Source organism: Eumetopias jubatus, unplaced genomic scaffold, assembly GCF_037043125.1.
Source record: "Eumetopias jubatus isolate StellerSeaLion01/CBP00866 unplaced genomic scaffold, mEumJub1_p1.0 scaffold_7, whole genome shotgun sequence".
Taxonomy (NCBI): Eukaryota; Metazoa; Chordata; class Mammalia; order Carnivora; family Otariidae; genus Eumetopias; species Eumetopias jubatus.
Window position 1 is genome coordinate 46493110 of NW_028274813.1, and position 24593 is coordinate 46517702.

General features: G+C 43.3%; 1 protein-coding gene across 1 annotated transcript; it reads right to left on the bottom strand.

The window, feature by feature from the left end:
- Positions 1-1205: 1205 nt before the first annotated feature.
- On the bottom strand, positions 1206-23322 carry PTGER2 (prostaglandin E receptor 2). The gene is given in 3 exon segments (XM_028102160.2): positions 1206-9670; positions 9672-9887; positions 21770-23322. Coding segments are annotated over 3 exon segments (1086 nt in total). The 5' UTR covers positions 22613-23322; the 3' UTR covers positions 1206-9643.
- Between the last annotated feature and the right edge of the window lie 1271 nt (positions 23323-24593).

Here is a 24593-nt window from a genome sequence, read left to right on the forward strand (position 1 = left end):
GATATCCGTCATTAATATTTGGTTTTAGTTTTCATTTCACAGATACTCGTTCACGGCTCAAAAACAAAACTTGTGAGGAAAACTGAATCAGAGTGATAGAAATTAGATTCTGATTTTAGTTTACCTTGTTAATTTCTCCTATGTACAAATAGCATGAATTTTTTGGCTTTCTTTCTTTTGCAGGGACTGTGCCTCCTATTTCATTAAATTTTTTTTTTTTTTTTTTAATGCTGGAATCATCATAAACTCACGGGAACACTGTAACTTTTTTTCCTTGACTTATTTGTGATTAGGTTTCAGATGTGATGATGCATCCTTACCTGGGACTGCGTCGGACGGAGTGTCTCCAAAGACATTCTGCTGCATAACACAATATAATAACCCAAACTGAGAAGTTAACATGGCTGCTTCCTATCATCTGTTCTTCAAAACCCGTGTAAATTGCGCCGGTTGCCCCAGGGCCCTTCATAGCGATGGGGTCTAGTTCAGAACCACGCCCTGCCATTGGTTGTCCTGTCTGTTTGGTTTCCTTCAGTCTGGAATGGTTCTTCACTCTTCCCTTGATTTTTATGACCTTGACTCTTTTGAAGATTAACAGGTCAGGCATTTTGTAAAATATTCTTCAGTTTGGGTTAGTCTGGTGTTTCCCGGTGATTAGATTCAGGTTACAAGGTTTTGGCAGGGAGAAATACCACAGAAGTGACACCGTGTTCTTACTGCGTCCCATCTTCCGGCTCACAGTGCAAATGGGCTCCATTACTAAGGATGTTTACTTGGATCCCCTGGTTAAATCAGGCTCTGTCAGCATTTCTGACTGTAAAGTTACTCTTTCCCTTTTGTAATTAATGGGCTATTTTGTCAGGAGTACTCTGAGACCATATAAATATCCTGTTTATGGCTCCTTGAACACTAATTTTCTTGCACAATCAGATGTTCCTGTTTTGTCTTACACTTTTTCTGCCCTTGGCCTGGGGTCAGACATTTCTCCAAGGAGCCCTGGTTCCTTTTAGAGGAAAATGGCATTTAGAGATCAGGAGCTGTGTGGTAGATGTGCTTATTGCTATTGGTTGGGGAACGCAGTTGCTAATCTCAGTCTCAGCAGGAAAAACCAGAAAACATACACGCCTACTTAGATATGTCTTTATTTCTATATTTATCTGTATAAATTGAAACACAGGAATTAATACCAATACCCCCAATTCAAATTCAATACTACAGCATTCATTCTACTTTTCTCTCTTTTTATATTTCTCTAGCAGTGACAGACCTGCTTTCCATTATCCTTAGCATGAACTGCTTGTTTGATAAATATATTTGTAACTAGTCTCCCATCCCCACCATCAGCCTTTCCCCCCACATCTCCATCTTTCTGCTCAATCTGCCCCAGTCTGAGCCCCTGACTGCCCCACTTGGACATCTGTTCTCACTCTGCTTGGGTTCTGACAGCCCATGCCAGGCAGCCCCCCAGGGCCTGCCCTTCTCAACCTGCTCAGGTTCCTAAACTCTGTTGCCGGGCTGTCCCCTTGCAAGGATGCCCTACTCTCCCACTCAGGTTCTGAGCCCCTACAGCAGTTCACCCCCTGTGTGGATAGCCTCCTCATTCCCCTTGGGCTCTGATAACCCATGCAAGGCTGCTCCTCTGAATGGTCTGGAAGATACTAAAATGTGGGGCATCAAAACAAAAGACACAACAGTCTCTCCCTCCTGGAACTCACAATCTAGTGCAAGGAGACAGACCATGAATGTTATAAATATGTCAACCTTGAGGTATGTTTAAGGTCACTCATATTGGAAAAGGACAGACTAGGATAAAGGGAATGAGGGGTGGGGGGTGCAATTTTAGGAAGGGGAGTCAGTGAAGACCTCACTGAGAAGCTGTCACTGGAGTAAAATTTTGAAGATGAGGACGTGAAGAAGTGAGCCATGGCTGTCTGGGAGAAGAGCATTTATTCCAGGTTGTGACAGCAGCCAGGGAAGTGACCTGAGATGGGAGCTTGCTGGCCTGCACCAGGCAGAGCATGCTGGGCTAGGGGCTGGAGTCAGCAGTGGGGGAAAGGATTGCGACAGGGGCCTAGGGAATGGGGGCACAGCATGTCACCAAACTGATGTCTGCATTCCAATCCCAGCTTTACCACTCTGACTGCTGTTTGCGTATAAAGCTATCAGGTTTGTTTTTTTTTTTTATGTGATTTGTCTCTTAATCCCAAATTCTGATCACAAAGGATTCCAAACAGTGGTATTTTAACCTGGTCAAGTAGGTCAACTAAAGGCAAGGCATTTAGAAAACTATTAATACTGATAAGTTTCCTCACTTAGTATATCTTTGCCACAGTTGGGGTTGCCACTATAAATTGAGGACACAGAAGAAATTTGTAGAAGGAGGGTAGGACTCTCCACCTTCCTCAGTTTTCCAGACTGGCACTTCATGGACAGATGTGAACATCTGAACTAGTGTTTCATCTTAGAAGTGAGCGTCTGACTCCCCGGTCACCATAATAGGTAGTAAAGAGAATAAAGATCCCACGTTTATAGTTAAGCTTGCCCTTCTTTTATTGGAATGCATACTTACACCAGAAGGATTTATTTTTACAGGTCAGAGAAGTGCCCACTGTGATGTGGTTATTGTGTCTTTCATTTTACAAGTAACGCAAGGTCAGGTATTTTTAAAAACATGAAAGGTTAACGTTGAATTTTCAAAAGCCTAAGCCTTTTTGGCTTGTTCCTCTGGGCTCTTCACAATGGGGGTATGTTAAGAAGCTTTCTACAAGCTGAAAGATAGTCTTAACTGTGTCTTCAGAGGTTTAATTGTGCAGCTGTTGATTTTTGAAGTGTTTAATTTATGATGTATCATGCATACTCTTAGGACTGAGATGAGTATTGGTCAGTTAATTCTGGCAAAAATATCATTTGATGACTAAAAGTAGTGAGTTCCATTTTCAAGGAAAGAGATTATTCTCTGGGACTTAGCATAGGCATCTAATTCCACATCATCTCAAGGACCAAGTTTTTAACACAAAAGACAAGTTTCAGCTGATAAGTTCAAAGCTCGCAATTCCTAGTCTGCAGAACCAATCCAAGAATTTATAGGCAAATGACTCATGAGAAACCAAATGACTGTGTGATGTCAGGTGGCAAGATCGGCACCATAATCATAAGGGGGATCTTATAAGAATGTCCTTGGTGAGCAACTCACTTCACCCCTGCACTCGGTTTTCCTCTATGTAAAGTGGAACACTGTGCTTCTTTCATTTGTTGAAGGTTATGAAGGTATGACCTAATTGTTAATAAGGCTTGTAGTACTCAGGCTCATTAATGAGAATATAATGTTCAGATCAAGCCAACAACTGATGTGTCAGCCCTCAGTATCGACTGGTTTAGAATTATGTGTTCGTGTTTGGTTCTGGCCCCGCATATTAAGGTGGACATTGATAACTCGGATAAGATCTGGGGGAGGCACCAAAATGGTGAGGTGTCGCATAAGTGATAGCTGAAGTAATCAGAAATATTTGCCTAGAGAAGTCCTGGGTGCTGTTTTCAGGAATAGGAAAGGTCGTCTGTGGCACATGGGTTGGACTTACTCTGGGGATCTTTGGAAGATGATATGTAAATGAAATCTGCTCAGTTTCAGTTTTTTTAAAAAAGATGTTAAAAAGATGTAAAATAAAATATTTATTTATTTTAGAGAGAGAGAGAGAGTATGATCAGGAGGAAGGGCAGAGGGAGCAGGAAAGAGAGAATCTCAAGCAGATTCCCTGTTGAGCACAGAGCCTGATGCGGGGCTCGATCTCACGACCCTGAGATCAGGACCTGAGCTGAAATCAAAAGTCGGACCCTTAACTGACTGAGCCACCCAGGGGCCCCTCAGTTTCAGCTCTGTGATAGAGTGTGTTTCCCAATGCATAACATATCCTGTTTGAATAATGTTTCAGGTACTGTCCCCTCTAAGCTCTCCTACTTGGCTCTGAGCCATGTTATATGTCTTGTTGTCCGTCTGTGTCTCTTGCTCTCCTCTCTTTTGCGCTTACACATTCCTCTACACTGTCCCATGTGTGCCAGTCTACATTGCATTCTCTGAAATACAAACTTGTCCTACATGCTGATTATCATCATTATTCTTGACAGTTACCCAGAGTCGACGAATAGATACCATGACCCCTGGCACCATGCCCCCCACCAGGAATGAGCATTCTGAGCCAGATGCATGTGAAGAGGTCAGAGGAGCCGTTGAACTGGGCTTCTAAGATGATACTAATCCTTAATCTTATTCGCATTTACCATGCCCAGGCACTGTGCTGAATGTCCTGCATGTATTTACTCATTTGAGCTTCAAAATAATTGAAGAGATAGATAATTTCATTATCCTATTACAGACAAGGAAAGTAAGAGTCAGAGAGGTTAAATAACTTGTCTGAAAAAGACTCAGCAATCTAGCAAATCTATAATAATCCCTGAATAAATCTAGAGTTTGTTGAAAGGACAAAGGTTGAGTCTGTGCATCGAAGATGATACACGACCCAGTGGTGGGCCGGAGAGGGGACGGTTTGTGCTGGGAACGGTGGGCTCTGGAAAGGGATGAGAGTAAATGAGTAAAGGAGGAGCAGAGACAGATCCTGTGGTAGCAGAAAGGGTAACTTTGACAGATGGCTTGGGAGTCAAACTTTGTTTACTCTTTTTCCATTTTGTTAAAATTTGCTTTCTCCTTGTGCTTCTGTCAGCATTTAAAATTATGCAGTATTGCTGAATTGCTACATATACTCTTTCTTTACCATAGCTGTGTAGACCCATCCCTGCTATGTTAAATTTGGGAACAACCTGCCCTGTATTGTTAAGTGATGTTTTTCGTTTCTTTTCCTTTTTTTTTTTTTTTTAAGATTTACTTATTTATGAGAGAGAGAGCACCAGTGGGAGGAGGGGCAGAGGGAGAGAATCCTCAAGCAGACACCCCACTGAGCATGGAGCCTGATGAGGGGCTTAATCCCACAACCCATGAGATCATAACCTGAGCTGAAACCAAGAGTCAGATGCCTAACAGACTGAGCCACCCAGGTGCCCCTAAGTGAGGTTTTTCTAGATTTCTCTCACTCTAGTGGTCCACCTTAACAATGAGGCTCCAGGTCATTTCTAGACCAGCGTACATGGTTCCCTCTCTTTGTTCTGCCTAGAGATAGCTATATTGCTATGGGCAGGGGAAACACAAAGATGCTTTGGTCTGATCCCCCTTCTCTTTCTCCAATTATATAAAATCATATGCTTCCAAAGTTAGATAAATGTAAATGCCCAGCCTCAGGAGAGCAGGGCTAAGGACCAATATTTTGATGAAGGAATCTGTAGTATTTCATCCCCTTTCATATAGATGGGGCTGATTTCTATTCCCCAAGCTTGTTAGAGGATATTTGAAGTAGGAGGCAGGAAGAGAGGCTGCTCACTTTGTGGTTTCATTTTTTGTGTTGGTGCAATAAAAAAAAAAAAGAGAGAACATATTTTTAATTTACTTATGCTGGATATTCTCCACTTGCCCTCTATTAATCTACTCTCCCCCTGTAGGAAGGCCTTCATGGACTGCTTTACCCAGGCTCCCCTGACTCTGTGGATTACAGTTGGGTTTGACCAATGGGAGAAACAGGCCGAAGAGTAGAGAGTAGAAGGAGAGATCTTCCAGGAGGGTGGTCCCCTTGTTGCCTCCCTGTGGTCTGGCAACAGTTGTGCTTACTTCCCTACTTAAGGCTAGAGCTCCAATTGGGTGATGGCTCCTCCCTTGTCCCTTCAGGCTGAGGAGTGGAAGAGCTTGTGAGGGATGTCTCACCATCCCTTGCTGATTCCCTTAACTCTGTGCACCCCTCTGTATATGTGCTGCCGAAGTGAGCACATGCCCATCCCTCTGTAAATATTCCTTTCATTCAACAGTCCACGAAAGAGATGGAGCACACCATCTCTTTTTTTTGCTGGAAACTTCCCTGATTTGACTCGTGGCATATTTTAAAAATGAAACACTTTGGTCACGGAATCAAACCATCCAAACTGGACTTTAATAGTACATTCATTTTATAGGGAATAAAAAAATAGAATCCAAGAAAATTTACTTAACAATTAAAAGCATTGTAAAATCTATCCCCTCCCAAAAGTAGCTTTCTGAAATAAAAATTAATGCCCAGTACATGTCCTTGGTCTCCTGTAGAGACTAGAGTTTTTGTGACTTGCTAAAATAATATTTATTTCCATAGTATGCATTTATGGTAATAAAAATGCTTTGTGAATTAAAAAAATTATAATGCTGGGCGCCTGGGTGGCTCAGTTGGTTAAGCGACTGCCTTCGGCTCAGGTCATGATCCTGGAGTCCTGGGATCGAGTCCCACATTGGGCTCTTTGCTCAGCAGGGAGTCTGCTTCTCCCTCTGACCCTCTTCCCTCTCGTGCTCTCTCTCATTCTCTCTCTCTCAAATAAATAAAATCTTAAAAAAATAAAAAAATAAAATAAAAAAATCATAATGCTGTTAGGTGATTGGAGGTATGTTATAAATGCATCCTCAGGGAGGAACTCCAGTGAAGTTAAGTGTGTGATGGGGCAGAAGATCGTCATCAAATACTTAAGTTGCAACACCACCTGCATGAGTAGGCATTGTCCGCCCACACATAGAAACTTCTCATTTGCAGAGAAGACTGCTTCTCCATCTGTAAATGGCTCAAGTAGGGGCTCTTCCTAAATTCAGAAAACCATGAGTTTTGGCTAAATGAAATAAACAAACCTTTACATGAGTGCCAGCTAATTGTCTTCCCCTGCCTTTCAATGCCATCAAAATTTAAACCTGAATATATTGGTTTTTTTCTTGATTCCAATCAGAGCTGACATCACGTGAACATTAGAACAACCCTTTCAAAGTGCACTGGCATGAGCAGACAGGGATGCCAAAAATTTAACTGAATTACACCGAGGATGTAGTGATTCAGACTGGATTTTCCCAGCCTCTGCCAACATGGTGGTTTTGGGTTGGCACTGCTTCTAGAGCTTTGCTCTGGCTCTGGGTCATCATGGGCCCAAACCCCTTTGAGATTCAGGTCTTTTGGAGGCTTTCTATAGCGTCTATCAGATCTTTGGAGATTCAAGGCCACACTTTAGTACCAGAATTTCCCAGTTCCCTCTTGGATGACCTGAGGCCACAGGGAGCTGGGAACAATTTGGCTCAGGGCCGACTACTCTGGCCCATCCAATTCCTGGACACCTAAATTTAGGGCTGGCATTCTGAGGTGAAAATCCACTATAGTTTCTCCCTTTTCATCCCACTGACTGTTGGGGACAATGAATAAAATTGGTATCTTCTTTTATCACAGTTCAGTTCTCTAATATACCAGGCTAAGCCCTTGCTTTTTATTTAATTTGAAAATGAGTCAGTAAGTGTAAACAGGCATGTCTGATGTGATGAGATTTTTAGAAAGGAAATATTTACATACCTATTCTAAGTAAATTTTTTTGTTACCTTTAAATTGCCATTAGTAATAGGTGATTGACTATTACATAGGATTTTTACATTCAATTCCTTCTTTGTATATGCAGACGAAACAACAGGATTTAGCCATTTAACACAATGCAAGGAACAGGAGTACATTAAGAAACAAAGCTCTAGAAACCTACTAGTTCTTAAATAAGTGGCTTAAATTCTTATATATTGGGCCCCCAGAGTGAATCATTGTGTTCCCACTCGTGGTACTATGTCCAAATGTGCCTTTTCTTTTTTAAAAGTTCTCAGGCATTATTCCAGAATTTTTGGGGAGTGGTGAGGTGGAGTGAAGGATTGTAGTTAACATTTTCATTTGGTGGAAAAAACAGTCATCTGATAAAAGAAATCAGTCTTCCAGATTCAAAGTAACTTCAGAATTTTATGTTTAGGAATTACTCATGAGCGTAATTAATCCTATTTAGAACGATTTCTTAACTTTAGAATACTTGTGTGCAGGGAAGATTTATTTACCTGTCCAGATTTCAGTTAAGTAAAATTTTGCCTGGTTTGTTTAAATTAGTGGAAAAGCAAACCACTTATTTATTCTTTTAAAAATAAGCGCTGATTTGACATAGATTGTGTCTGATGCTGGATTGGTTTGGAATCACTTTAAGTGATCACCTAGTTTGATAACTACTTATAGGAAATGGTTCTGTGTAAGCAATTCAGTAAGACTTTGGAAAAAACTAACATCCCTTTTTGTTTTTTTATAACAGCTATCCTGTAATAATACTCACTGCAAAATAAATAAGTAAATAAATAAAATGGTTCTACTATTCTGAAGATCATGCTGTAAGGGGGAAAAACTCCTCTAATACCAAGTACTATACTGAATATTTTAATAACTAAATTATAATGCAACCACACTTTAAAAACCTGCCCGCCAAAATAAATATATTTTTTTCCACTTTTATCTTATTAAAAATATGATATCTACTCTAGAAACTGTTATTTTGGGGAATTCATCAAATACTATTCCATTTTCAAATTTTTGTTTCATAGTTTATTTTCATAACATTTCAGGTGAGTTTACGCAGTAACTAAGATGATTGAACAGTGCAAATTTGCTGAAATATTTTGATGCCGGTTTTATACCATGCCAAATGTTTAGATTTAGAAACATATTAAGACATGACTCACTGCTGCATGATTTCCTATATAGTATGAGTCAAACCATGTTTCCTGGATAAAAGTGTAGATGCATGAGTTTTGCTAAAACACAGTCATCTTATCAAGTAAGATGTTAGTCACAGCCTCATCATGAGCAATAGAAGAGTTTCAGGGTTTATTGAGAATTGACCAAATTTTTCAGTTTTTAATTCTAATATTCGGCTTCAGACATAGCCACATTTCCCCTCCCTGGAAATAGAATGAAGAGTATTAATCAGAATTTAAAATTCTCTTAATAGCCTATTATTTCTTGTTGAAAGGAAAATTCCAAAAGTGTTCTTGATTACTCTTAGCACAATGGACATTATATAATAAACAACCACAGCTTCTTTGACACACAGCTTTGACACACAGCTTCTAGAGGACTAGTAAAAAGGTGATGTTAACCAGCGGAGCCTTCTCTTTCACGCATAATACCATGGTGATTGAAGAGACCTCCCACATACACAAATAGGATGGTACAAAGTGCCTGTGATTTCCAAATTCATTGGCCAAACAAAGGGTTTGTTAAGCAACACAAGACACTGGTCTTAGTCGCTTCCATGTACTGCCTTCTTAGAGAAGACACACAAAGTTTCATCTGGTCTGACTGCAAACTGCGTGTTTATAACAACAGTAGCTTAGAAGATTAAAATAGAAAACACAGTAACTATTTAGGGTTTTAAACAAATTACAAAACCACATGCTTTCTCACTCAACAGGAAAGCTTAAATCAAAAGGCAACTGGATCCTCAAAGCAGTTGGTTTTTCCTCCAAAGACCAACCTCATTGACCTGCTCATGGAGGGTAGGTCTTATAGATCCTTCCAACACCTTCCATGAAGTGCCTTGTCAGCACCTCTGTAGCCCCAATCTATCGCTGAGAGGTTTGTTCACTCTGTTTGATTAGGGTGGCGTTGTTGGATTTGTAAACTTACTTTTTTCATTTCTCCAAGCAGCCATTTCAAAATGATCTTCCAGATGCTGGCTAATGAAGCACTTCTTAACTATTGTCGACAAAGGTCAATCTATTTACTGGCATTGGACTGTAGAGAACAGGAAGTTGGTGCTGCATCTTGTGTTCTTAATGAAACCCGACAACAGAGGACTGAACGCATTAGTCTCAGAACAGGAGGCCTAAGGATGGCAAAGACCCAAGGGTCAATTATTGAATTGATTGATAAAAATCTAAGAGCTTGGAGGTCCCACTTGTTTTTTTGGGCGGTTTCATCCATATATGCAAAAATCTGTAAGAAGCAAAAAGGAAAAATGATATTAGTTTTATATGGTAGCAGTGGACAGGCTTAGAGCACGTGCAATTTCTTAAGAGCAAAATGTGTTTTTTTTTTGTGTGTACCAGGGGTGATGACAGATGGGTAGCAAAATCTCAGGCTTCTTCCATATGTTTATTCCTGACAAAAACTCTGAAATGTAAGTATTGTCTCCTTTTGACAGACGAGGAAGTGAACTTCAGGAGAGGTAATAACAATATGTTATATTTACGTCCAAATATTTAATCTGATTTAATTATCACAGTTCAGTGAGAAAAGGTACCCAGAGCATGGGTTCTGGACATGGGACTGCCTGGGTTTCAATCCTGGCTCCATATATAGCTTTGGAACCACAGGAAAGAAAACTAACCTCTTTGTGCCTCAGTTACTACATCTTTAAAATGGGTGCTAATGATAGCAATAGTACTTCTTAGGTTTGTTGGGAGGATGACAGGAAGTAGTATGTGTATGCTATTTAAAACAGTGCTTGCTCAGTAAGTACCACAATGTTGTCCATATCTCCAGATTACCAGTGAGGACACTGACATGCAGAGAAGTTAGGTGACTTGCCCAAGTTCCCAGGGCTGCTAAGTTGGCAGACTCAGGACATACATTACAACTTTCTTGACACCAGTAAAGGGCTCAACCATGGGCTACATTCAGATAGCCTATATTAAAACAAAGGCCTTTAGAACAATATTCTAAATACTGGAAACCTGACATATCTTTGCACACTGACTAATGTTTTCAAACGGGTATACCAGCTCTCATCTGATTCCTTATATATTTTGGGATCAATGCAACTTTTTGGTAAGATTGAAAGGAATAGAACAGGACATGCTTGGTAACGATCAAACGCTTCACATAGCTTACAGAAAAGAGGAAAACAAATGGAAAGAAATCACACCCAGTCTTTTTTTTTTTTTTTTTAGATTTATTTGAGAGAGAAAGAGAGAGAGAGTGAACACAGGAGCAGGGGTCAGGGGAGAAGGAGAAGGAGAAGCAGACTTCCCACTGAGCAGGAAGCCTGCCTCGGGGCTGGATCCCAAGACCCTGGGATCATGACCAGAGCTGAAGGCAGATGCTTAACCGACTGAGCCACCCAGGCGCCCCTCATACCTAATCTTTGAAACCAATTTTGTATAATGTTCTAGGGACTTTCTTACCAGGGGAGTGAGTTAGAGAGCTACAACTTCATTCCTCCACAGTCCTTTCCCAGAAAAAGGAATGGTTTATTTCCTTTTCCCCTGGTACTTATTCCGCAGGCATCTGGCAACTGGTTATACAAAGCGAATTGCAGGGAAGGAGAAGAGTAGTCATCTTTGGGTTGCTTATGTTAGCGCAAGAGCAGGAAGGTTTGGCAGCCATAGGTGTTTATGCCAGAGGATCTTGGAATAGGGGATGGAGGAGAGACTTGGCACATGAGCAAGGAAAAAGAAGAAGTGATGGTGGATTTCCCTGATTATACAGAGAAGAGGAAAGTTAGGTGGGAATATGCAATGGAGCAATCGTTTTCTTGTCAGCCAAACTATTTTGGCTGAGAAATATACAGTACTTATATGGTATGTCTAGGGGGCGATTTGGGAGTGTAGAAATTCGGGATAAGAGCATACAAAAGTCTGATAGATTCAAGTATATTAGTTACTACACAAACAACTGACGCTCTGTTGGAGAAAAAGTCTGTAGCGGAGTTTATGATTGAGCTTCACCAAAGCATGCGATGACAGTGAATTGGGCAGCCATACTGGGCGGTGTGGCGAGGGTTCAGTGCTCCGGCGTCACAAATGGAGATGAGTCAGGTTTTCAGTGGCGAATGACCTGTACAGTATCATAGGACTGATCTTGTTAGAGTGACAGAGCAATGAGAAGTGAAAAATGGTTTTAGAGGATGAAGCAATTCTGTACTATTTGTTTCCTTTCCTTTTTATCCACAATGCTGGGTAATTTTTAGAAATGCTTAAAATTTGCATCTCAGGAGGTGGCCAAGAGTTTATAGAAGGGAATTTCTTCTTTTGACGCTGGGAAAAGTGACCCTTGAAGCTCCTGATGTAAGTTTTGTCTTCTCCGACCTCCCCATTTTTTCCCCCCTTTGGTTCTTGCCTCTTGCCTAGAGTTCACGGTTTTTGATATTGTAGATACTGGGTTTGTTTTTGATTGTGAAATACACATAGCATAAAATCTACCATTTTAACCATTTTCAAGTGTATCATCAGTGACATTAAGTACATTTATATTGTTGTGCAACTGTATTGTCTATGTTTTTTGTTTTCTGTATATCAAGATGCTTTGACATCTTAAAAGCTTTCTGGCAGGGAAGAGACTGCCCCTCCCCAGGGCTACATTCTTAAGAACAGTCCAGGGCTCCCCTGAAGCAGTCCTTTGCTATGCAAAGTAACCAAGGGGGGGGTGCGGGGGGGCCTCCCTCTGACCCTATATCCCAGGAGGCAATATTCCTCTGTAAAGGCCCAGGCTGTCCTCCTGCTTCTGTCCCTTCTGCCTCCAGACCCACACTACTGTTTTCCCTTGTGGCCCTGGTGTTGGCCCTGGTGTTGTGCACAGGACCAGTCGGTATGATAAACTTTATTTTCCTGAGCCTCTCCCGTGCTCCTCTGGTGGCCGCCCCTAACTGGCCATCCGGTAAAAGAACACAGACTGCAGCACCACCATCCTTCTCCAGAACCTTTTTTTCATCACCCCAAACTGAAACCCAATAACTCTACATTCCCCTCTCCCTCCAGCTGATCCTAGACTTTAATTAATGCCTGACCCAATTGATAGGTCAGTTAATGAATGATGTTTCAGTGAGATTCCGGAATTCAGCTTCAGAGGCTGATAGAACATAAACACGTTTTTGCCTACACTACTAATCGATTTACTATGAGAAAAATCTAAACAAGTGAGTTTTAAGTTCTTAGGATAGGCTCACTCTATAGGGCTTTGCTAAGAATGTAGAGTTTGTTTTGATACCCACAAAGTGGTACGGATGAAAATCAGTGTTCTTTAGATTCATCTTCTATGATGACATAGAATCCTTTCAGCCTCCCATGGAAAACTTCGTCTTGGCCCCGGCCGGGGGACTGCTCTTCTGAGCTACTTCCCTGCTATTAATGCGACTCCATCATGGTTTCAGAACGTTAGAGCAAATGAGAACTTTATTTGGTTGTTCATTGAAATCACCTGAGGATTGTTAAAACTACTCTGATGGCTTGCTCCCACCCCCAGAGACTCTGATATAATTAATCTGGGCTGTAACATGGGTATCAAGGGTTTTAAATCAACCTGGGTGATTCTAACCTGCAGCCAAGGTTGAGAATCTCTGTTTTAGAACCTTTATCCAACACCTGAAAGAGTTGAAAATTATTTATTTATCACACTTAAAAATAAAAGACCCACTTAAGCCTGGTCAAACAAATGACGTTGAGCTTCCAGAATCCAGTTTCTGATCATTAATATGCAATCTGATTTTCCTTTGGAAGTTGAACCCTTTGGAGAGAGCAGTTAATATTTACTGAAGACCTCTGTGTGTCAGGCATGGGGCGAAGCAATTTGTAGGCCTTATTCTGTTTAATCCTTACACCAACTTGCGAAATATTATTATTCCTATTTTAGCAAGGAGGAAATCAGGGCCTAGAAGGTGAGTTACCATGCCCCAAATCATACTCTGGGTAAGAGGGAAGCCACAGAACCACATTCCCAAGCAGTGGGACCAGAACTTGCCTTTTAGCCACCACACACTCTGCCAACTTCTACATAAAAAAGCCTGTGATGTGGGGCACCTGGGTGGCTCAGTTGGTTAAGCGTCTGCCTTCAGCTCTGGTCATGATCCCAGAGTCCTGGGATCATGCCCCTTGTCCAGGCTCGATGCTCAGTGGGGAGCCTGCTTCTCCCTCTCTCTTTACTGCTCCCCTTGCTTGTGCTCTCTCAAATAAATACATAAAACCTTAAATAAAAAAAAAGGCCTGTGATGTAAAGTCTCACGTGAAGTTCACCACTAACTGATTATGGTTTTGTAAGAGCCTTGTTTGCAAAGGTGTCACAAAGGTTTGTGGGTATGACTGTTCTTGTTTATCGATTTAAAAACCATGGCTATATCTACTTGTCTTTCTTTGGGACTTTTCTTTCCTTCACACTTTTTTTTTTGGTAATCTACATGATATGTCTGCATAGTGCTACATATGTATAATTTATATATATGTATAAATATATTGGATGTTTACTAACACATTTTATTTAAATTTTTTATTGTTATGTTAATCACCATATATTACATCATTAGTTTTTGATGTAGTGTTCCATGATTCATTGTTTGTGCATAACACCCAGTGCTCCATGCAGAATGTGCCCTCTTTAATACCCATCACCAGGCTAACCCATCCCCCTACCCCCCTCCCCTCTAGAACCCTCAGTTTGTTTTTCAGAGTCTATCGTCTCTCATGGTTTGTCTCCCCGTCTGACTTACTCCCCTTCATTCTTACCCTCCTGCTAGCTGCTTCTTTTTCTTTTTTCTTAACATATGTTGCATTATTTGTTTCAGAAGTACAGATCTGTGATTCAACAGTCTTGCACAATTCACAGCGCTCACCATAGCACATACCCTCCCCAATGTCTATCACCCAGCCACCCTATCCCTCCCACCCCCCACCACTCCAGCAACCCTCAGTTTGTTTCCTGAGATTAAGAATTCCTCATATCAGCGAGGTCATATGATACATGTCTTTCTCTGATTGACTTATTTCACTCAGCATAACGCCCTCCAGTTCCATCCACGTTGTTGCAAATGGCAAGATCTCATTCCTTTTGATGGCTGCATAATATTCCACTAACACATTTTATTTAAAAAAATTTTTTTACTTGTGTTTTTTATTTAAATTCAATTAATTAACATATATTATTAGCTTCAGAGGTAGAGGTCAGCGATTCATTAGTCTTAATCAAGAGTCGGATGCTCAGTTGACCGAGCCACCCAGACAACCCTCTTTCCTTCACACCTTGCACAGTTAAATTGCAGGCAGAGGTTATTTTATGTTTACCTGCCTTGTGAAAGACATTTGGGTGTCCTGGCTATGGCTTTATACAATCCATTCTTTTTCTTTTTAAGATTTTATTTATTTATTTGACAGAGAGAGAGAGAGAGAGAGAGAGAGCACAAGCAGGGGGAGGAACAGAGGGAGAAGGAGAAGCAGTCTTCCTGCTGAGCAAGGAGCCTGATGCGGGGCTTGATCCCAGGATCCTGGGATCATGACCGGAGCCAAAGGCAGATGCTTAACCAACTGAGCCACCCAGGCGCCCCTATATAATCCCTTCTTTAAAAAACTTTTGGTGTCAGCTATACTTCAAAAAAAAATTTTTTTTAAACAAAAAACTTTTGGGGGGACAGTATTTTCCAGGCATATGATATTTTAAAGAAATCCCTTCCCCCAAATCCCAGGTGCTTTGTGGTGGAGGGAACAGGAGCCTCTGTCCCTTTGAGGAAAGACTGGGGCATAGGGAGGGCTCCAGTACCAAAGAGCGTTCCCTGCATTGTGCTTCCAGCGATCCCAGGGCTGGACACAAAGAGAGTTAATGCTGAAGTTTAGAGCTCTGGGCCTGTATATTCCAGGCTGATGGCTCTTAATTCTTAAAAAAAATGATGGGCACACTGGAACATCTACCCAGAACTCATATAAACACAAGATTTTCAAATGATTTCAAAGTGATCCAAGTGCTGTCCATGGAGTTCAGGAAGAACCCTGGTCCACGGGAAGGTTTGGCTTGCCCAAATGCACTTTCCCTCTTCCTGGCCCTTCCCATCACCCATATGTCCTAACTGCAGAAGACTTCCGTCTAGTGTTCTGTTAGAGGGGGGCAATTTTAGGCAGCAAATTATTCTGAGAAGAATGAAGAATATCTTGGTCATATAAACTGAGGCACAGTGGATGTGAGATCAAGATAAGGATGGAGTTTGGTGGTCAGAAGCTACACAACAGAGGACGGGAGAAGCCAATGAAAACCGAGCAGACCAAGTTGCAAATTAACTGGGTCTTAAACCTTAAGGTGGAAAGAGACTTGTCTTCCTAAACACCGTGTTTCTGGAGATCAGTCCCTCACCATTTCTATCCCCTCCTATTCCATTCCATTCCCTTAAAAAAAAAAAAGATTTTATTTATTTATGAGAAAGAGAGAGAGCAAGCATGATCAGGGGAGGGGCAGAAAGAGAGGGACGCAGACCCCCTGCTGAGCAGGGAGCCTGATGCGAGACTCATCCTAGGACCCCAAGATCATGACCTGAGCCGAAGGCAGACCCTTTATTTTTAACTTAATACTGTGACAGGCTCTTGCCATGCCAAAAAAAAGAAACACCATCCCTAAAAGCTGTTTTTCTTTATCACAACCACCATTTTATAATGGCAAAGGAAAAGGTGTCAAATGAAAACACTCACATAGAGGAACGTTCTCTTAAAAGGTCACGTGTCTTAAAATGATTTCACCAGGGCGCCTGGGTGGCTCAGCTGGTTAAGCGACTGCCTTTGGCTCAGGTCATGATCCTGGAGTCCCTGGATCAAGTCCCGCATCGGGCTCCCTGCTCAGCAGGGAGTCTGCTTCTCCCTCTGACCCTCTTCCCTCTCGTGCTTTCTCTCATTCTCTCTCTCTCAAATAAATAAATAAAATCTTTAAAAAAAAATGATTTCACCAATCCCCAAGCATACCATTGGTGATGCAGAAATGATAAAAGGATTTCCCATAGTTCATGGATATAACTCAAAATATTACCAAGCAAATTCACCGTGGTTATGCATGAAGAGTTCTGAATTTCTCTTTTATCCCTACTAGAACTGTGGTATTTTCCATGTACATAATCAACAAATTTCATAAAAGTTTTACAACCCCCATTCATGTTACATTTTACATGAAGACTTCCAGGAATGAACAGGAAACTCCAGTACTGTTTACTTGAGTTTGTTCTGTATTTTGAAGATATTTCCACTAATTGGATTTGCCTAAAAATTACAACCCTAAAGAATTTCTAAAGATGAAGACAGTTTTAGAATGAGCCAATGGTTCACTTTTGAAATTTTAGAACTGAATAAAATATTCTAATGGCAAGTAGAAAGCAGTTTAAAATGACCAGCAGCTGTCCACAGCTATTGGCAAAGTAGTGACCAAGTAACCTGACGTGTGTTGGAAATTAAAACACAAACAGTATCTGAGGCAAGAATGGAGGACTGATATAATTTCTGTGTTCTGTTCCATTTCAGAAAAAAAAGTTTCTATTTATCCCTGTGAAATGGTGGCAACAGCTGATCAACATAAGGAGGAATTCATTAATTTATACACTATCCCTTTAGTACACAAACAGTTTGGAATATGTTGTTGGTCCCACGCCATGATTTCATATTGGGCAGCCAAATTAATGCCATTTCCTAACGACAACAGAGTTTGTTTTTTTTTTTTTCTATCACATAAGAAATGTTTTATGTGTACCAACAAAAGATTTGATGTGAGGGGTAATCTGATTATTTCTCAATTTAGACCAGTATTTATATTAGCCAATCTCCTTAAATCTCAGTTCAGCCTTTCAATTCACAGGACTGTGGAGACGAAAGAAAGGAACCGCACACTTGGCCCCAGCTCAGGCCCCTTGATGGGCATGGAAAAAAAGGTCTTTGCCATTTTATTTTTAAAGTGAACAAGTTGGGAGGGCACCTGGGTGGCTCAGTCAGTTGAGTGTTGATTCTTGGTTTTTGGCTCAGGTCATGATCTTAGGGTTGTGGGATCGAGCCCCCCCCCATCCCGTACTTAACATTGAGGCCGCTTGGGATTCTTTCCCTTTCTGTTCCTCCTGCTGAGCAAGGAGCCCGATGCGGAGCTTGTTCCTCCCTCCCCACCCCAAACGGGGTGTGAGTGCTCTCTCTCTCTCTCTCTCTCTCTCTCGCTCGCTCTCAAATAAATAAATAAATAAATAAAATCTTAAAAAAAAGCTAACAGGTTGGAATTGAGACAAAGTGGTCTAGATACTTATAACATCTTCACCATTCCTTTATGAAATCTTTTCACACGTTACCCCTGAAAGAAGTACTTTTTCTCTGATAGTACTGTGGTTAAGAGGATAGACTCTGTTCATTTTTAAACTGTCTGGCTTTGAATCCCAGCTCTAACACTCACTAGCTGGGGGACCCAGGGTGTTATTTGCCTCATCCGTAAAACAGAAACAATAATACTATCTATTTTGCAGGTTGTTGTGAAGATAATGGGTTAGTTAGTGTATGTAAAAATTAACAGTCAAAAAGTTAGCCATTTGGATGTTGATAATAATGATATTTGAAGGTTGAACTTGACTTCATTACAGGGTGCTGGCTATTTTACATTTCCATAGTTATCACTTCCAAACATTGGAAGTCCCAGTTAGGATGTGTGGAAGACTGGTGTTCTTGGAGGAAGCAGTAATTCTAACCTGCCCCCACCTTGGGACAATGCTGACATGAATGGTTCCAGGTTTCCTAAATTTCCCACTCCCCTCCCCTCACTCCTGGATCGCTGGAAAAGGCTGGTGCCCCATTGGGTACACAGCTGTGAAATCTCTTTACTGGGCCAGTGGTGTGGCCCATTTTTGAGGGACATAGAAAGCAGCTCTGTTATGCTGAGGAAGAAACAGACAGGGAGAGAGTAGATTGCTAGTAACTTTCTGGGAATAAGGAAGTCAATTAGCTGGAATAGCTCATTAATAATCACTTTACATTGATTACATTTTGAAGTGAAAATATTTTGGATATACTGGGTTAAATAAAATTATTGATTAATTTTTACCATTTCTTTTTGCATTTTGTTATTTGGCTAATAAAACATTTAAAATCCCATATGTGGCTCAATGTACTTCTATTGGACTGCGTATGTTCTGTTGGAGGAACAGGAGAATTTCTGAAGGCCACCACAAGTCTTTGCCTTGAATAACAGTGTCCCATTTAGGATTTGTGGAAAAGATACCTGCCTTGTGTGGGAGATTGGTGAAGGCCATTTCTGACCATAGTTTTAGTGTGGGCCAAGTAGATGAAAAGGACATTGAGGGGAAAGTGTTCCCCCTCCCAGGGCCCATGGCAAGCATTCTGAAATAGCAGAATGTATGCACCAAACAGTAGCTGCAACTTTGGAATCATCAAGTAAGCCCTCCACGAGATAACCAAAATCAGGACACTACAGCATTTCATAAGGTTTAAAGTGCTGTGCAAATGACTGTTTCTAACAAGAATTGATAATCTATTGACAAAGTAAAATTAGTCAATGGTCAAAGTAAATTTCCTTACTAAAAGACAACTTGATACTCCCCATTCAAGTTACAGTTCAAATATCGATTTGGGGCCTCGTGAGTTACCCATTCTTCATCTGGATAACATGTCATGTTAGCCCCAAGGCAAGGGTCAGCGTGTCTGGCTTTCTGATTATGTTTGCCCTAGGTTTTCCCTACTCTTTGGGAATCTTGGCCGTGAATCCATCAGAAGCAAACCCGGATAATATTTGCTGATAGTGTCAATGCCTCTATCATAAAGGGCCCTCATAATCTTCACCTGGCGTCCTCAAGCCATAAGCAGGCAATCTAAATAAAAACACAGCTTCAAAGCAAGGCTCCTGCTTCTAACCAGACTTCTAGCTCTAAGCCCCTTCCATTTGGCAACTCTGGAGCTGCCCCTGGCTTAATAGTAAATAAAGGGGGAAGATAAATATTCATAAAACTGTGTGTGTGTGTGTGTGTGTGTGTGTGTGTGTGTGTGTGTGTGTGTTTAGACAGGGAGACTTGGAAATCAACATATAGCAATGATTGACTTCTCATGATAAAAGGCAAATTGACTTGAAAACAGAGGAACCTGTTGAAAATCACTGCCTTTATGTTTTATAATATATTTATGCAATGGGTTAGTCATGATCAAAGGAGAGACCTTTCCCTCCTGTTGTCTTCCTCTAAAGGGTTTAGGGAATAAAAATCCTGTTCACAAGCATGAGGTCCCCTTGGAGCCCATTCCCAAGCCATTTAAGTGGCTGGGGGTAGGGGCTATTTTTAATTATACACTCAAAAATCACAGACGAGCCTCCAAGAACTGACCTCCCAATTCTCACCGGGCCAAGACTGGCACTGCCCAACTCAGAAAAGGTTTATGGCCTCTAAGTTGGATTCTAAGTTGTTTAGTGGAACTGGAAATGCTTTTTCTCTTATAGATACGTGTTCTGCATCTTCATCCCAACCCAAAAAAGTTGATTTAACTCCTAACATGACATCAAAAGTTTCTACTAGTAACACAAAAGAAAGGCGTAGAAGCCGTGCCGGTTTCTACATCACAGCCTTTCTGCTGTACAAACTCCCCGGTTCAGGGTGGAATGGAAGAGGCAGGGTCCCGCAGTGCTACCTCGGTTCATAAGGGGGTACCTTCCCGTCACTTATGGATTCAGACTAGCTTCTGCCCTGACGGAGAATGGGGTAGGAGTGTGAGGACAATGGGGACCAGGGAGAAGAGAACATAGCTGTGAATCAGTTCATGTAGGAGGACGGGTGTCCTTTCCCACCCCGAAGGAGGAGCATATGAAGATAATCCACAGCAGTGATGGAGGCGGGAAGTAAGATAAAGTTACTGCTTTAGTTCCTACAGCTCAGACCTGCTAATGGTAGGCACTGTCTAGCTCTTTCTTTTCTCCAAGACTGTGGCTGGTGGGGTTCACTGCCGACTGCTTACTCCCTGTAGGGTCAGTCTTGTTCTTTTGAAGAGTGGGAAGTGGGGCTACCAAAACTCCTCGGCCCCAGCTTCTGGTAAGAGGCCATGCTCAGACACATCCCGGGCTCAGCTACCTGTGTTACGCCTGGGGAGGCTCAAACTCACAGCAACACGGAACTAACGGCTCAGCTTGCCCCAAACTAGGACAGCATGCCATTCCCAAACCTGGGCTCCTGTCTTCAGTTTCCCGGGTCAGCCTCTGGCTTGCTGGGTCATGGAACCAGCTGGACGTGCCTAACTCCCACCCCTGAGATGGACCAGCCATTCCTGCGTGTGGCTTTGTGCTCAACAAATGCCTGACTATAAGCTGAAGAACACCTGTAGATATTTCTGATAGTGATATGAAGAGGATATTTTGTAAGAAAATACAAATGCCTCCTTTAGAGGGATTGCAAAAGCTTAGCAAGAGGTCTCCCCAAGCAACCATCTTTCCCTGTAATTATCATTATGGACATAATATAATGTCCACATTTTTTTTCATGGCCACAAAGAGTTACGCTAATATGTAAATTGGGAAACTTGTAAAGTCTGTGTTTGTTGAACTTTTAGGACAAGTAATGAATGCTCTGAGCTTACCAACAGGGACGCTTCTCACCTAGGACCATTCTCAATGGCAGCTAGAATGCTGGGTGTTGGGTACCACATTTTGTGTTGGGAGAAACAGAAGGCAAAGCATGGAGAACTCGCACCAGTGAGTGGGGAATACCTAGAGGCGAACTGCAGCTCAGGGAAGTCAGGTTGTAGCTGATACCCATCCACAGGTGGAAGGGGCTGCCTCCTCCTCAGGCACGCAGCCAGGGTGGCAGAGGGGGACAGGGACATATCCCCCCTTTTAACTCTAGGCTGGGGGTCTGGGCCGCTTAGTGGCGAGCCAAGGATCCCTTTCAGGGGGACTGTATTAGGTGTGAGAAACACTGGCATAGAGCTGCCAAAGGCCAGGGTTAGGGAAGGAAGGAAGTGGGGTGAAGGTGAGAAGCGAGAAGAGAAGGCTCTAGACCTCAAGAATCAGAAGCTATTTTTAGAAGTTGCAGAGGTATGGCGGTGGACAGTGTGGGAGTGAGAGGGGAGAGAGTGAGAAAGATGCTCAGAGCTGGGCTGTGGAAACCAAGTGAGTTAACTCACCGTGAAAGGCAAGGAGCAGACCGCAAAGGTGATGGTCATAATAGCCAGGAGAATGAGGTGGTCCGTCTCCTCCGCCATGGACACCCTTTCCCCTCTCCTGCGGGTCCCAGGGCCATCCCGGCAGCTGCCCAAGGAGGGTCCGCAGCGACTTCTCCTGCTCCGACGGTGCATGCGGATGAGGTTGAGGATGACACTGAAGTTGCAGGCGAGCACCGCGACGATGAGGAGCAGTAGCACGGTGGCGTACAGCTGCAGGTACGTGGTCTCCTCGGGCTGGATGAAACACCACGTCCCGGGGCAGTACTGGACGTACTGCTTGGAGTCCAGCAACGGCAGGGAGCAAAAGAGCAGAGAGACCGTGTAGATGGCGGGCAGCACAGCCAGGCCGCCTCGGCGCGTGACCCAGCGCTGGTAGAAGTAGGGGTGCCCGATGGCTAGGTAGCGCTCCAGGGCCATGGCGAAGAGCATGAGCATCGTGGCAAGGCTGAAGAAGGTCATGGCGAAGGCGAAGTAGGTGCACGCGCGGCGCTTAGGCGCCAGTGCCACCAGGGTCTGGTTCCGAGCGTAGGAAGCCAGCACCACCGGGCTGATGAGGCAGGTCCCAAGCAGGTCGGTGAACACCAGCTCTGTCACCAGCACGTGGAACAGGGAGATAGAGTTGCCGCGTCCTGCGCTGCGTCCCGCGTCCCCCAGCCAGCGGCGCGCCAGCAGCGCCAGCGCGATGAGGTTCCCCAGCACCCCGGCCGAGAACATCACCGAGCTGATGGCCGGGCTTTCGCCGGAGCGGAGCCACTCCAGAGACCTGCAGTCGTTCGGCAAGGAGTCATTGGAGATATTGCCCATGGCGGAGTTGCCGGGAGGAGAGATGCGCCCTCCTCTCCCGCCTCGTACCTGGGAGGACGAGGGTCTGAGAGCAGGAGTGCTCCGAGAAGCTGAAGGAAAGGGGGAGGGACCCAAGTCCAGAGCCCCCTTCCGGCCCCCAGCTCGCCCGGGGCGGACTCGGCCCCAGGGCTCGCGTTGCTCTCGGAGAGGCCACCGCTAGGCTGCAGCATCCGGGCGGCGCTCGAGGTTCCTCCGCCGATCCGCGCACACCTCAGCCCGGAGCCCGCGCCCAGCGGCAGCCGCCACCGCTTCCGCACCCTCCTGGGGACGGACTCAGACGCGGGGTCACGGTGCCCGAGGCTAGCGCCCGCCAGCTACCCAAGAACTAGAACGCGCGCCACACCCCGTGGGGGCACTGCGAGTCCCTCAGCCGGGACGGAGGGGGCGGGGGCGCGGTGTCCCCCCGTTCCGTTCCCTTGGGGTTGGGTGCCGGAAGCCGCACGGCCGCTGACCTTGGCTAGGAAGCGTTTAGCCCCAGCAGAGGGCCGGGAGGGAGTGCGGGGCACTTGTGCGGTGTGCGCAGAATTCACCCAAGGCAACAACGGGAAAGCAAAGTGACTCACCAAACAATAGAGAAGTTAGAAGGACCCAGCCCCGGGAGATGTGTATAAGAAGGGAACAACAGGCACCAAAGACCTCTTGCAGTAGGACCAATATCTTCTTTTTCTTTTTGTTTTGACATTCTCAGGAAGATAAACTAAGAGGGCGGGACCAAAATTAGGAGGAAGTGAAAAGCTCGCCTGGTTTTCCAAGGAACCAAACCGCGCGCACCGCTGAGCTATCTGTTGCACTGTTGGCTTTGATTCAGTTGCCAGCATTTCGCCTTTTTCTATGTCTGCCAGCATTTCGCCTTTTTCTATGTCAACACCCTAACGGATCACCACTTGTTTAAGCAAGCAAGAAAAGAAAGAAAAGAAAAGAAAAAGAAAGAAATGTTCCTTGTGTGTAGAATTGTGTTTGTGAACACGGCTTGAAATCTCTGCACATTGTTCTCTAGTCAAGCACAGCCTTGAAAGAAAATCTTGTTCAGGATTAATTTTTTCACGATAACCGTGCAGAGCACATCTGGAAAGACCCATTCCTGGTAAAGCTTATTAGTAAGTGGCCAGTTTTAGAAACTAGAGCTGACAAAATTGTTGTCTACCACACCAATTGTCACAACTGCAGACTCCTGAAAATGGGCTGTGTTTAAAACTGTTTAAACAAATAAAATCCAGTTTGACAGACAAAAAGGGGTAATTATATTCTGTAAGGAAGATCACATTCACTTGGGGAAGGAGGAAGGACTGGGAGACTGGAAGGATCTGCATAGGGAACAGGCAAGGGGTAAAAGTCATCATGGTGGAATAAAGAAAAAATTACCTGCCGGCGAACACATCTTATCACAGCCTGCATGCTCTCCATGAATATTTTAGCTCACCTTGATAATTCTGGCCTTGGGATTGGAATGGAGATGGGGCTCCCAACAAGGCAAGTTCAAATGGAGTCTGTTTTTCTCAAACAAGAAGTTCAGCAGTCACAGGCAGGTGAGCCTCCCAGGACCCAGTCTCTTTCTGTTCTCCAGCCCTTCATTCCTAGCATGCTGGTTTTCTGTTTACATATTTTTCCCCCATATAGTCACCAGCTGCTGCCTATATCAGTCAGGATGCAACCTGAGAAACAGAACCACTGTAAGTGGGGAAGAATGAGAGATTTATTATTAGGCACTAGACCTGCGCTGTTCAGTACGGTAGCCACTAGCCACATGTGGCAATTTAAAGTTAAATGAGTTAAATTTAAGTAAAAATGTAGTTTCTCATTTGCACTAGGTACATTTCAAGTGCTCAGTAGCCTCAGGCATGTGATTAGTGACTATCATATTGGGCAGCTCATATACAAAACACTTCGATCATCACAGAAGTTCTATTGGAGGGTGATGCATTAGACCCCACGCGATTGTGGG